General features: G+C 42.0%; 1 protein-coding gene across 3 annotated transcripts in view; it reads left to right on the top strand.

The window, feature by feature from the left end:
* Positions 1-13,713, top strand: part of FBXO47 (F-box protein 47) — a 274,591-nt gene extending 260,878 nt beyond the window's left edge. For all 3 annotated transcript variants that reach the window (XM_068262737.1, XM_068262736.1, XM_068262738.1), the window contains one exon: positions 12,979-13,713. In XM_068262737.1, coding sequence (XP_068118838.1) covers positions 12,979-13,091 — 113 coding nt within the window. In that variant the 3' untranslated portion in view covers positions 13,092-13,713. The remainder of the gene's footprint in view (positions 1-12,978) is intronic.
* The last annotated feature ends 227 nt before the right edge of the window (positions 13,714-13,940 follow it).

Here is a 13,940-nt window from a genome sequence, read left to right on the forward strand (position 1 = left end):
GTTTATTACTGAATTACGCAGACAGTGACTTTATGATCAAATAGTTACTGAGAGTAGAGTTCTTATTTCATGGACTTTCGAAACATAGAGATCTTGTGGTTGCACTGTGTCCTGTTTCCAGAACACAAAAGACCCAAATACAGCACACAGTGTGGTAACAATTGAGGTTGAAAATACAGAGAAACCCTGTCTAAGAATTAAAGGGCAGTCTCTGCCAAGCAGCTAAAGCCATAGCTGAACCGCATACTGGATTTAGGAGCTATTAGGCCTGCCAAAAAATGTCAAGTAATGCTGTTGTGATAAAACCAGCCTTGCTATGTTGTATTTGAAACATTAAGCAGAAGGAAACGTGGGAACCAACGTAATCAAGCTTTCCTTTACTCCATTTGATGTACAATTGGCAGCAGTTCATATACAGATGACAAGGTTGTAAGTGATACCTCACCTTTCCAGGGCTGCACACAGAGACTAGAGCGTCAACAATAGCTTCATGTTTTTGCGCTTCTTCATAGACTCGGTTCCACAGTGGGGAGAAAGCTCACCACTATGTTGTAATGGGCGGCATAAATAACGCCAATCCCTTAACCAAACAGTGGGACGACCAACCTGGCCACATCTAACCTGGATATTAGCCAGCGCTCTATTATGGAGCGCACAACATCATATCTGGTATTGCATCACACACAAGTTAGCAGAGGCACACTCATATGCATCCCAAAGGATGCGTGGTTCATTTCCTTGGCAACCTGCAGCATAATGCCCATTGACTTGCAAGGTTCGAGGAGGTTACGCCTCCTCATTTGCGTGCCTGTGTGAAAGATGGTAATACATTCCACATTTTAACCTCCTTGGCGGTTAATTTTTTTTTTAAAAATGGGCAAAAATCCTTTTTTTTGTATTTTTGTTTTTGTTTCATGTAAAGCTACCAGAGTGGTAGCTACATGAAACACCACTAGAGGGCGCATGTGGCCCTCTAGTGCGATCGTCGCCGGCATCAATAGCAAACAGGGGAGCGCGTATATAACGCGTTCCCCTGTTTGGCTTCTCCTGTCGCCATGGCGACGATCGGCATGACGTCATGGATGTCAGCCGACGTCCTGACATCATGCGCACTCGATCCAGCCCATAGCGCTGCCCGGAACTCATTGGTCCGGGCAGCGCAGGGCTCTGGCGGGGGCCCTCTTTCGCCGCTGCGTGCGGGCGATCGCCGCAGAGCGGCGGCGATCGAGCTGTGCGCGCGGCTAGCAAAGTGCTGGCTGCGCGCACAGCACTTTGAATGGGGCGAATCGCCCCAGCAGGCCCTGAGAAATCCTCCGGCGCGGCATAGCCCGAACTCAGCTTGGGCTTACCGCCAGGGAGGTTAATCACTCACAGTAATCACATTACTGTACAGAACCTGTTCCTAAATAAATGGCTAAAACTTTTTTTCCTCCATGTCCAGATCATGTCCCCTAGTCCTTTGCACAAGTGTGCAGACAAAAAAAAATGATCTGTCAAGCTTTTATATTGATTTACTGATGATATTGATTTATATTGGGTTTATTGAAAACGTAACTTAATTCCCTTAGCACCCTAGGATGTATGTCATCCGGGCCGGATGCCTTACCAGTTTTAATTGTATTTAGTCTTGCCTTCACTCCTACCTGTGGTAAATATTTAATATCAAAATTGGAAGATTGGGACCCTTCTGAATCTGTAATTTGCAAGGCTAATGTATCCTCGTGAAGACAAGACACAGAACATGTATATTGTACTTTTCTCCTGGCAGACTCAAAGCACCAGAGGTGCAGCTACTAAGTTGCGCTCTATAAGCAGTAGCAGTGTTATGGAGTCTTGCCCGAGGTCTTCTACTAAATAGGTCTTGGCTTACTGAACAGGAAGAGCTAAGACTTGAACCCTGGTCTCTTGTGTCAGAGGCAGAGCCCTTATGGCCCATACTCACGAGGGACTTTTGTCGCCTCAACACGCGGCGCGCGCGTGTTGCGGCGACAGGTCGCCCGTGAGTATGGGCCGCCGCACGCGCGCGCACCCCGAACTGTCGCCCGCCGCTTATGTCGCCATGCGATTGAAAGTTTCAATCGCATGGCGACAGTCGCCGCCGCCCCTCCCCCGCAACTGTCGCTAGTCCGCGTGAGTACGCGGACTAGCGACAGCAACCTCCATTGTATCATATGGAGCTTCCGGCGGGGGGAGGAGGAACGTCGGCGACAGCTTCCGCCTCGCCGCTGGTCCCTCTTCCGCGTGTGTACGCGGAGGGACCTGGCGAGAAGCTGTCGCCGGCCTGTCGCCCACACGCTCACGTGTGCTGGCGACAGGCAACTTCTGCAGCCCGTGAGTACGGGCCATTAACCAGTACACTATCCAGCCACTCAGCCAAGTGAAGCCAAGTGAAGCAAACCAAGCATTCACAGCTCCGCCCTTCTGTGGTCACCCAATTGAGTTCCCTCCCTCATCCTTTAGGAGTCCAATACTTTTTTTTTTGTTATAGAGTTGATACACTTGTAAAACTTCTTTGGATTACTATAGTAACTATGTTAGTTAACATAGTAGTGGCTGCTCTCCTGAAATATTGCGGTCATGATACATCAAAGCAGCAGCTGGCATTTAACCACTTCATCCACAGGTCAGTAGATATACGTCCTCTGTGACTTCATCTAAGCCACAGGTCAGTTGAATCTACTGACTTGTACAGAAGCAGCGCTGTGCAGGACTGGGATTGCTCCTGTGCACATTTCTGGCACTATCTGATGCAGCACTAATTGGTGAATGGGAATATATGTTTCCTGAGCTAATGAGATTGATTTTTACTATTAAAAATACTTTTATTTTTTTCATTTCATAGTGAAAAATACATACAGTAGCATTATTTCAGAATCAAATATCTTCACCATAAATTGTGACCGGAAAATAATCTAAGTTTTGTGATAAGCAGTAAGAATAGCCAAACAAAATTTGTGTTTTTTATGTACAGTAGCACTTTTTATTTTTAAACTGGAATTGGTAAAACTGAGAAATAATTTTTTTTCTATTTTTTTCTTTGTTTTCCCATTAAAATTCATAGAAAACAAAATTGTTCGAGGGAAAACATGGCATACAATGAAAGCCTCGTTTGTCTTGAAAAAAACAATATATATTTCATTTCTGTGTCATAAGTATGGATAAAGTTATTTCTGATTAAATAAGGACATACCTAAACTGTCAAAACTGCTCTGGTCAATAAGTGGGAAAAAAGGTCTGGATGCGAAGTGGTTAAAGGAACGCACGTTGCTATGTAAGCAACGGGCATAACTAAGGAAGGCTCTCTATGCTGCAAGAGCGAGCATAGTGTGCAGCCTTCAATTTAGAGTACTAGACTGCGATAGCAGCGCAGCTTCATGAATCAGCCCATTGTCTTGTAGATACCTTTCCAGAATTTATCTATCAAAAGGGCACTCCCACATAGGGGTCAATTCATAAAAGGCTGTGCAAAAAAAATGTGGTCGGTAAAATACTGCATTCAGTATTTTAGACTTTTGTGAGCTAATTCATAAACATTTTCACAGGTACGGTAGAAGTGTGGTAAATTACCGAAGCCCATTTACAAAAACCTGTTCTTAGCAGCAGAAGAGAGTGGAGTGTCTCTGTGTTGTTACAAGCTGTTCCATGCAGTGAGGGCATTGTGAGGCATCCTGACATCCCTTTAGATGTACGTGTTTTGTTATACTGCCTCTGCTTGCTCTGAATCTGTCCATTAGTCTTTCTTAACATTCTATTTAATTGCCAGAGCTTAGATTAACCTCTAAGAAACTTTACACATGCCATGCTTCATTGATTTTCCGTTCTAGCTCCTACATATCTTCAAACAGGTACCCAAGAGGTTAAACAGACACACAGCCTAAGGTATTCAGGGGATACCTGTTTTGTTCCGATCTCGCTCTGCTGCTTCCTGGGGGTTTGAAAAGCTTGTCTCGCCGGGCTAAGGCTGCAGGTCCTATCAGACTTCAACATTCAGACTTGCAGAAGGCAGGGGCTGTTTCTATTAGCTCCCTGCTCCTGTCAGTCACAGCTGCCTCTGCTTCTGCTTGAGTCACAGCTCCCAGCACAGTCTCTGCACTCTTTTCACCCCTTCAAAGCAGACAGTATTCCTCGTGGCTTTACTGCTTGTTGTCAGCTTTATGAATTAACATTTACTGACATGTGTTGAGGTAATTACCACACAAGTCGGTAATTTACCTCACTGCTCAGTAATTTCAGCTTTTCATGCAGTAACAGCTTTTATGAATTGACATTTTCCTAAGTGCTCGGTAAAGTCAGCTGTTTAATGCTTTATGAATTGACCCCATAATATGAATAAAAGTGCCTTCATTGACTTTGCATCTCCAGTCCAGCACTTACTTGTTGGACCTTTGTGGAAAGATTTTGTTTAATGTGTCAGGCGTTCTATACCACTATGGCTATCATTCATGAGAGTGCTGTTGGTATGGAGAATCAGTGCGGGAAAACAACGCTGTCAGTGTTTTAGACTTCTGGCTGCTCATTCATAAAAATGTATCCAGTTGCGATAGCAGTGCGGAGATTCCCAGAACTAGGCTGGCGGTAGGCAGGCGGTAGGCTTGCGGAGACACGGAAGCAGCCGAGTTGATACATTTCTCCGTGTTCCGCTCTAATGCAGCTGCCTGGGAGGTCTGTGTGTTTCCATTCACTTACATTGTTATCGCCACATCAGAGGGAGCGGTACTTCCCGACCTCTCACCGCTTGCGGTGATCTTTATGAATTAACATTTTGCTACATTTTTTACAATAATCACCGCACAAGGCGGTGATTTATCGCTGTGCTCGGTAATGTCAGCTTTTGATGCGGAAGGAGCCTTTATGAATGCAGATTTTGCTACGTGTGAGGTAAAGTCAGCTGTTTAAAGCATTTCCGCATGCGGAAATGCTTTATGAATGATAGCCAATGTCTGAAATTTGTCATTCTGTTCTTGAGCCCAGAAATTACTGGATGATCTATGTTTGTTTAAAAAGATCATTTTCATTTTCCATTTTTCCTTTGGTATTTCTTTCTTTGTGCCGATTGATTTAAAAAATGTAAAAGCCCTGTATTTTATTGTTCCTCTAATAAAATAAAGTTCCAGGCTAACATGTCTTTTAGGTCCCTGGTCTAAGTGAGATTTGAAAAGAAGACACATGGGCTCGTTCGCTATTAACTTTTCCCCCCGAGTCTATTCCAAGGAGATAATCTTTCATCTTTTATTTAAAATAACTTTTCAGCACTTTTCATCTGAAAAAGTACTGTAAAGTAGGTAGAAAAGTACTATCAAAATTATTTTGAGTATTTTCTTGCTTTCTGGTCGCGTAACAGGAATTTTTTTTGACAAGTTTAAAAAAATTACCTAGCAGAAAACTCCGTAGAAAAAGTTAATTGCACTTGGTGTCTGAGTCTTAGTTGAAAAATTGCCACAGCGGAATTTGTGAGGGGTAGAGTTGAGCTGAAATTTTCGAAATTTCGCATTACTATAATTACGCATGCGAAATTCGCGATTACGATGCGAAATTGCGGTAGCGTAATTGCCATTAAAATCGTAATTGAAAATACCGTAAGCGTAATTTTCAATGCGAAATTTCGCGTTTCGTTCATGCCGTAATTTCGCATTAAACGCTACCGTAATTTCGCGTTAAACCGTAACGCTCCGTATAATCTAAAAAAGCCGCCGACTTTAAGGGTTAATAGCAAAGCCCCCTTAAATGCTAAGAGCCTCAAATTTGGAGAATATATTAAGGAGATCAGGAGGAATAAGAGGAAAAAATTTTTTTTCAAAAAGACCTTATAGTTTTTGAGAAAATCAATGTTAAAGTTTCAAAGGAAAAATGTAAACATTTAAAAACCCGCCGACTTTAACGGTTAATAGCAAAGCCTGCTTAAAGTTTAGGAACACCAAATTCCCAGGGTATATTAAGGGGATCAGTGGGAATAAGAGGAAAAAAATTTTTTTCAAAAAGACCTTATAGTTTTTGAGAAAATCGATTTTTAAGTTTCAAGGGCGAAAATGTCTTTTAAATTCGGAAAATGTCAGTTTTTTTTGCACAGGTAACAATAGTGTATTATTTTCATAGATTCCCCCAAGTGGGAAGAGTTTTACTTACTTCGTTCTGAGTGTGGGAAATATAAAAAAAAAACGACGTGGGGTCCCCCCTCCCAGACCTCTTTAACCCCTTGTCCCCCATGCAGGCTGGGATAGCCAGAATGCGGAGCACCGGCCGCGTGGGGCTCCGCACCCTGACTATACCAGCCCGCATGGTCCATGGATTGGGGGGGTCTCGGAAGGGGAGGGGCAGCCAAGCTTTCCCCTCCCCCTCCGAGCCCTTGTCCAATCCAAGGACAAGGGGCTCTTCTCCACCTCCGATGGGCGGTGGAGGTGGAGGCCGCGATTTCCTGGGGGGGAGGTTCATGGTGGAATCTGGGAGTCCCCTTTAAAAAGGGGTCCCCCAGATGCCCACCCCCCCTCCCAGGAGAAATGAGTATAGAGGTACTTGTACCCCTTACCCATTTCCTTTAAGAGTTAAAAGTAAATAAACACACAGACACTTAGAAAAAGTATTTTAATTGAACAAAAAACATAACCACGAAAAAAGTCCTTTAATATTCTTAATTAACCATTAATACTTACCTGTCCCTTTAAAAGCCAGTTCCCACGCAATATCCTCGGAAATATACTAAACAGTTACAATATAACAAAGTTATTACAATGTAACAACTTTGTTACATTGTAACTACGCCGCACCCGACGCCACTCGCCGCTCAGCCGCCGCACCCGCACGCACCCGACAGAGCTATATAGCTCAGAGCTCCCTAAGCATCTTTGTATTTGGGCTCCAAGGTAAGTATTAATGGTTAATTAAGAATATTAAAGGACTTTTTTCGTGGTTATGTTTTTTGTTCAATTAAAATACTTTTTCTAAGTGTCTGTGTGTTTATTTACTTTTAACTCTTAAAGGAAATGGGTAAGGGGTACAAGTACCTCTATACTCATTTCTCCTGGGAGGGGGGGTGGGCAAACTTTAACATCGATTTTCTCAAAAACTATAAGGTCTTTTTGAAAAAAAAAAATTTCCTCTTATTCCTCCTGATCTCCTTAATATATTCTCCAAATTTGAGGCTCTTAGCATTTAAGGGGACTTTGCTATTAACCCTTAAAGTCGGCGGCTTTTTTATATTATACGGAGCGTTACGGTTTAACGCGAAATTACGGTAGCGTTTAATGCGAAATTACGGCATGAACCCACTGTAATGCGAAAATTACGCGAAAATTACGCTTACGCGAAATTTCGCGAAATCCTTCTTCATTACGAATATGTACTTACGGCCATAATCGTAATTACACTAATTACGCGAAATTTCGCGAAATCGTAATTAGGTCATTACGCTCATCTCTAGTGAGGGGGCTGTGTAGTCCCTCACCTGAGCATATACAGTGGAATGCGAAAGTTTGGGCAACGTTGTCTATCGTCATGATTTTCTTGTATAAATCGTTGGTTGTTACGGTAAAAAATGTCAGTTAAATATATCATATAGGAGACACACACAGTGATATTTGAGAAGTGAAATGAAGTTTATTGCATTTACAGAAAGTGTGCAATAATTGTTTAAATAAAGTTAGGCAGGTGCATAAATTTGGGCTGTGCTGTCATTTTATTGATTCCAAAACCTTTAGAACTAATTATTGGAGCTCAAATTGGCTTGGTAAGCTCAGTGACCCCTGACCTACATACACAGATGAATCCAATTATAAGAAAGAGAATTTAAGGGGGTAAGTTGTACGTTTCCCTCCTCTTTTAAATTTATCTGAAGAGTAGCAACATAGGGTTCTCAAAACAATTCTCAAATGACCTCAAGACAAAGAGTGTTCACCATCATAGTTTAGGAAAAGGATACAGAAAGCTGTCTCAGAGATTTCAGCTGTCTGTTTTTCACAGTTAGGAACATATTGAGGAAATAGAAGACCACAGGTTCACTTCAAGTTAAGGCTCGAAGTGGCAGACCAAGAAAAATCTCGGATAAACAGAAGCGACAAATAGTGAGAACAGTCAGAGTCATCCCACAGACCAGCACCAAAGATCTACAACATCATCTAGCTGCAGATGGAGTCCCTGTGCATCGTTCAACCATTTGGCGCACTTTACACAAGGAGATGCTGTATGCAGAGGAAGCCTTTTTGCTGCCCACAGCACAAACAGAGCTGCTTGAGGTATGCTAAAGCACATTTGGACAAGCCAGCTTCATTTTGGAATAAGGTGCTGTGGACTGATGAAACTAAAATTGAGTTATTTGGGCATAACAAGAGGCTTATGCATGGAGGAAAAACAACACAGCATATAAAAAAAAAACACCTGCTACCTACAGTAAAATATGGTGGTGGTTCCATCATACTGTGGGGCTGTGTGGCTAGTGCAGGGACTGGGAATCTTGTCAAAGTTGAGGGATGCATGGATTCCACTCAGTATCAGCAGATTCTGGAGACGAATGTCCAGGAATCAGTGATGACCCTAAACACTGCTCAAAATCCACTAAAGCAATCATGCAGAGGAACAAGTACAACATTCTGGAATGGCCATCTCAGTCCCCAGACCTGAATATAATTGAAAATCTGTGGTGTGAGTGAAGGTGCGTACACACATGCGACTATAGTCGTTTGTAACGATCGTTCCCCGATCTTTACCAACGACGATCGTTACAAAAAATGAACCACCGACTATTAAGGCAAATGACGAACGAGCCAAATCGCTACAAAAGAAAGTTCTGTCTCGGCGGATTCTAACCAACGACGATCGTTTGCAAAAGTAGTACATCATTGGAAACGGTCGTTCGTACTAGGCTTGACATGCGCATTTCACTATTTCTCTGTGAAACTTCTCATTTTTATGCGCAGGCGCAATAGTTGCTTTACGTGATGTAACGTTCATTCTAACGATCAGATCGTTACACACCTTTTAAAACTATCTTTACATAGGTCGTTCTTTCATCAATTAAAAGTTCGTTCGTCGTTCTCAATGAACGATCGTTGTCGCATGTGTGTACGTAGCATTAAAGAGAGCTGTCCATGCTCGGAAGTCATCAAACCTGAATGAACTAGAGATATTTTGTAAAGAGGAATGGTCCAAAATACCTTCAACCAGAATCCAGACTCTCATTAGAACCTACAGGAAGTGTTTAGAGGCTGTAATTTCTGCAAAAGGAGGATCTACTAAATATTGATTTCATTTCTTTTTTGTGGTGCCCAAATTTTTATGCACCTGCCTAATTTTGTTTAAACAATTATTGTGCACTCTCTGTAAATCCAATAAACTTCATTTCACTTCTCAAATATCACTGTGTGTGTCTCCTATATGATATATTTAACTGACATTTTTTACTGTAACAACCAGCGATTTATTCAGGAAAATCATGACAATTAACAATGTTGCCCAAACTTTCGCATTCCTCTGTGTATGTTTTACATCTTCCTTAGTGCCAAAAATTAATCACCCTAGGTTTTGCATCAAGTTGTTACCCGTTAAGAAAATCTTTGTCCAGACCAGGACTAAATTCCGGATTTCCCAAGATTAAACCCTCCTGAGATTAGATCATTTTTGCAGCAGTGGTAAAATGCTTTTGCTTTTAAAGTAGTGCTAATGAGTGGATACATTTCTATACGTCTGCTAGCTTTTGAAGGCTTTATCCACGGTAGTGTTTCTATGGGGTATGAACAAAAGGCCTGCTCTATTTTTACCTATTCTTTATTTTTGTATGATTAGCCTAGCCCGGTCCATCAGTCAAACTAAATGGGAGGCTAGCCAGTATTTATGAAAGTTAGGGAGGTCTACTCCACCTCTTGATTTGTGCAGTGTCAGGTTGTTTCATTTAATTTTAGGTAACTTTTGATCAGTGGCGTAGCTAAGGCGCTGTGGGCCCCAATGCAAGTTTTACAGTGGGGCCCCCCAAACACTCTATACATGACAATTGATATGGCGCACCAAAACCTTCCAATGGCAACTACAGTGTCAGAGGTGCAAGAAGGGGATGGGGAACAGTTTGCTAATGATTACCACTATTCAAAGCATCTATAGAAGTGATTATTATGAGTACAGGACCAATAGAGAGCTAATACTGTAGTTGAGGAAGGGCCCTATAGGGCCCCTCTGGCCCAAGGGCCCCGATGCGGTCGCTACCTCTGCACCCCCTATTGCTACGCCCCTGCTTTTGATTCCAAATGAATCTGGATATTTAAGTTTGGAGATTCACTAAGCATGGGGAAGGGATGCTTCCAATTCTACCAGAACAAAGGGTTAACTGGGTAGGAAATGCATGGCTGAAATGTATTACACTGATTGGGTAGGTGGCATCCTATGTCAGCCAAGTTGAAAGCAACTAAAGTCCTCAGGATGATTCTGCTACAGTAATTTTTACATTGCATAATCAACCCTCTCTGTTTCATAATGATGTTCATATGATCTTGAACAATGCCTTTACTTCCCAGTAGAGGGCTCCCTAGTCTTGTTTACATTTCTTAGAGAGATGATAATTTGATGTTTTAGCATAAAATAAAGTTATTAAAAGAAAAGTTCAGTAATCTCAGTCTGCTGCGAGGTATTGTAGCATAATTTATGGATTGGTTTTTATGCCATTAAATCTGCCTACAGATTTTCAGAATATTAAACATCTCCCCGGTTTCTTCGTTCCAAAATGTTTGGCTAGTAGTACTTGAGGGGCTCCCTGTAATACAAAAATGTTAACCAACCTTAACTTTACTCTACATAAAATATTCAGAGAAAGCTTGTTTTGCTGACTGTGGCAGAAAAAAAGAAGAAACCGCATAATTTGCCAAATAGTTCTAATGAGATTATCATGCAATGTCACAGCACCAGGAATTATGTTGTCATAAGCATAAAAGGAATCCCGTCCACTTCCAGAGATTGCACCTTCAGTCTGCGTTCCTATAGTGCAGCCTAATGCACCCAAACAGAGAAGCAGAGAGGGGATTCTTTCAGTGGATATAAAGTCAACTTTTATTCAAACAAGGCACATCCTTTACAGAAAAAGATCACTCACATAACAAGGGTCCTATGCCTGTATAGGACCCTCTCCGGAAATTTTGCTTCCCACCCTTGTGGTACTTTTACACATGAAAAGTGATCAGTGGTGTTCAGCCCGCTCTCGTCCCGACTAGATTTGTATCCCTCGAGAGCCTACGAGGGATACGAGAGCGAGCAGCGAGCTCTCGTATCCCGATGACAGCGAAAAGCCGAAACTAGTCGGGACGAGAGCGGGCTGGACACCACTGATCGCTTTTCATGTGTAAGAGTACCACAAGGGTGGGAAGCAAAATTTCCGGAGAGGGTCCTATACAGGCATAGGACCCTCGTTATGTGAGTGATCTTATTCTGTACCTGATGTGCCTTGTTTGAATAAAAGTTGACTTTATATCCACTGAGAGAATCCCCTCTCTGCTTCTCTGTTTGGGTGCATTAAGCTGCACTATAGGAACGCAGACTGAAGGTGCAATCTCTGGAAGTGGATGAAATTCCTTTTATGCTTATGACAACATAATTCCTGGCGCTGTGACTTTGCATGATTACTTATGTGAAGGTGAAGAGGATCTATCCTGGTCATCATAGCAGCAGAGGTGGTTGCTGAGCAGCATAATTTTTGTCATCATCTTGTATGGAGCGCCTCTAACCACATACCTACAAAATCTAATGAGGTTATATTAGGATAGCCATACATTATAACTAAACCTGTTTTCAGACATGGCAAACTATTACGTTCCCTAGGGCACCACCTATTGGAGCGAGGCCAAAAGAAACAGGACAGACACACAGATTTGTATGAAAATAACAGTTGGGGGGATGGGTGGGAAGTAGTGTAAATCTGGCTACCTATATTTGGGGGTGTGGGGATGAATCTGGGTACTTATACCAAGGGGGAGAAGGCATTAGGCTGCCTATACTGGGAAGGATATTTGGCTAACAATATGGGGGAATCTGTCTACCTACACTGCAGCGCATTAGGCTTCCTATACTGGGAAGGGGGGAATCTGGCTATCTATACTGGGGGAGCATCAAGCTACCCACACTGGGGAGGTGAATCGGACTTTCTATGAAAATGATAGGATGTAACCAGGCGAAGCTACATAGGATGTGCTAAAAACCCAGGAAAACCTAAATCTTAATTTCTTATTAGTATATCACTGGTGCGGCCGGTGCAGAGGTGTACCAATCATGAATTACGACCCCCCCCCCCCCCTCCCTTCCTCCCGAAGAACTTAAAAATGACAAATGCAAATGCTCAGCACTTTTTGAAGTGATTTTTTTAGGCGATTTTAGGCATATGCCTAGCGATTTTTGGAGCGTTTTGGTGTAGCGTTTTTTATTTTTTGTTACAGTAGAGCTGTAACTGAACAGCTTCTGTAACAAAAATGCTTGGAAAATTGCTCTGATCTAGCGCTTTTCAGAGCGATTCTCCACTTTCCTTTACATAACATTGAGGCTGAATCACCTCAGAAAGCAGCAGAAATGCTGCAGGACCCGTGCTTGGTTTGGAAGAAAATAAAATCGCTTTTTTGTTGTTGTTTTGTTTTTTTGCATTGTTTCTTTAGATGTTTGGATGTCTGATGGAAAATGAACAGTTTGTAATTTTCCTTCTGTTCACCAGAAATCTCCTTTAGAAAACCTGCTCCAATTACTTACAGGCTTTAAACTGAAAAAATTTAATTAGTGTCTCTCATTTATTCTTTTGGAAACCATGCCTTCTAGTGGGATAAAGTGAGCACTACATGTCTTTATTTTTTTGTGACTACTGAGTGTACATGTTCAGACATGTGTGTCACTGTACTGCCACCTGATCTTCTATTGTACCTGTGCAGAATACATGAACCACAAATGCTTTCTGCCATAATTCATTACGCTGAAAAGATAGAATGGTCCATCTGCCCTTCTCCTGAGTTTTGTGTTGTTGTTTTTCAGTGGGCCGCAATGAGGACGACAGCACCTTCCTGGACCTTTTCCATCTGGTCAATGCTCAGGCAAATTTACACAAGGAGATCCTATATCTAACTCTCACTTCATCTTCTGCCTGAAGTAGAAAATATCTCCTGGTCTCTGCATAAGGTTTGGAGGCATCAGGTGGCATATTTGATTTTGTGTACATGGTGAAATTTAGGCTCTAATTGTGCCTTGATGTTGTAGCAATTACCGCACCCTAATTTTTGTGTATAAAAATGTTATAGGTGTATAAAAACTATTGCATTTTTCATTGTTTTCCATGCAATGAGCACGGATATCAGTACTTTAAATCGGTGTTCCCCAACCCTGTCCCCTCAAGGCCCACCAACAGTGCAAATTCTGTAGAGTTCTTCAGAGCAGCACCTGTAAATGCTTGTGGTTATCTGCAAGACGTACTGCTGATGGGCCTTGAGGACAGGTTTGGGGAACACGACTTTAAATTACATCTGATAATTAAATTAATTAAATCTTACATCAGTTTTAGTCATTGAAACAGCTGATCTATTTCCTAGTGTATAGTAGCTGGCACAGTGGGCCCTGACCATTGTTTTAGAGATACCAATATATCCTGCTGAATTTCCGACTGCCTTAATTCTGTGTAGACTATAGGAACACGTTAAAGATAAAGACATCTAATGGCTTATTTGTTGTTTGTGTCTATTTTAGAAATATTATAAAGGTTTTCCTTCCATAAAAGCTGCAGAGTCTTCATTTTAATAAATGCAGTTTCTTATTTGCTACAGGAGCTTTATGTCAGTTCTGATGCAAAGGGAAAATGCCATCATCAGACAGTTTGGCATTCTTGCTGTAATCACAAACAGAATTCGAAGGGTCCCACTTCTAATTAACCAAAAAGTTGCCACAGCATCAATAGAAGCTTTTACTGTTTATAGGCATCTTTAACCCTTTGGGGACCGCCTGCC

This window comes from Hyperolius riggenbachi, chromosome 12 (assembly GCF_040937935.1).
Source record: "Hyperolius riggenbachi isolate aHypRig1 chromosome 12, aHypRig1.pri, whole genome shotgun sequence".
NCBI lineage: Eukaryota > Metazoa > Chordata > Amphibia > Anura > Hyperoliidae > Hyperolius > Hyperolius riggenbachi.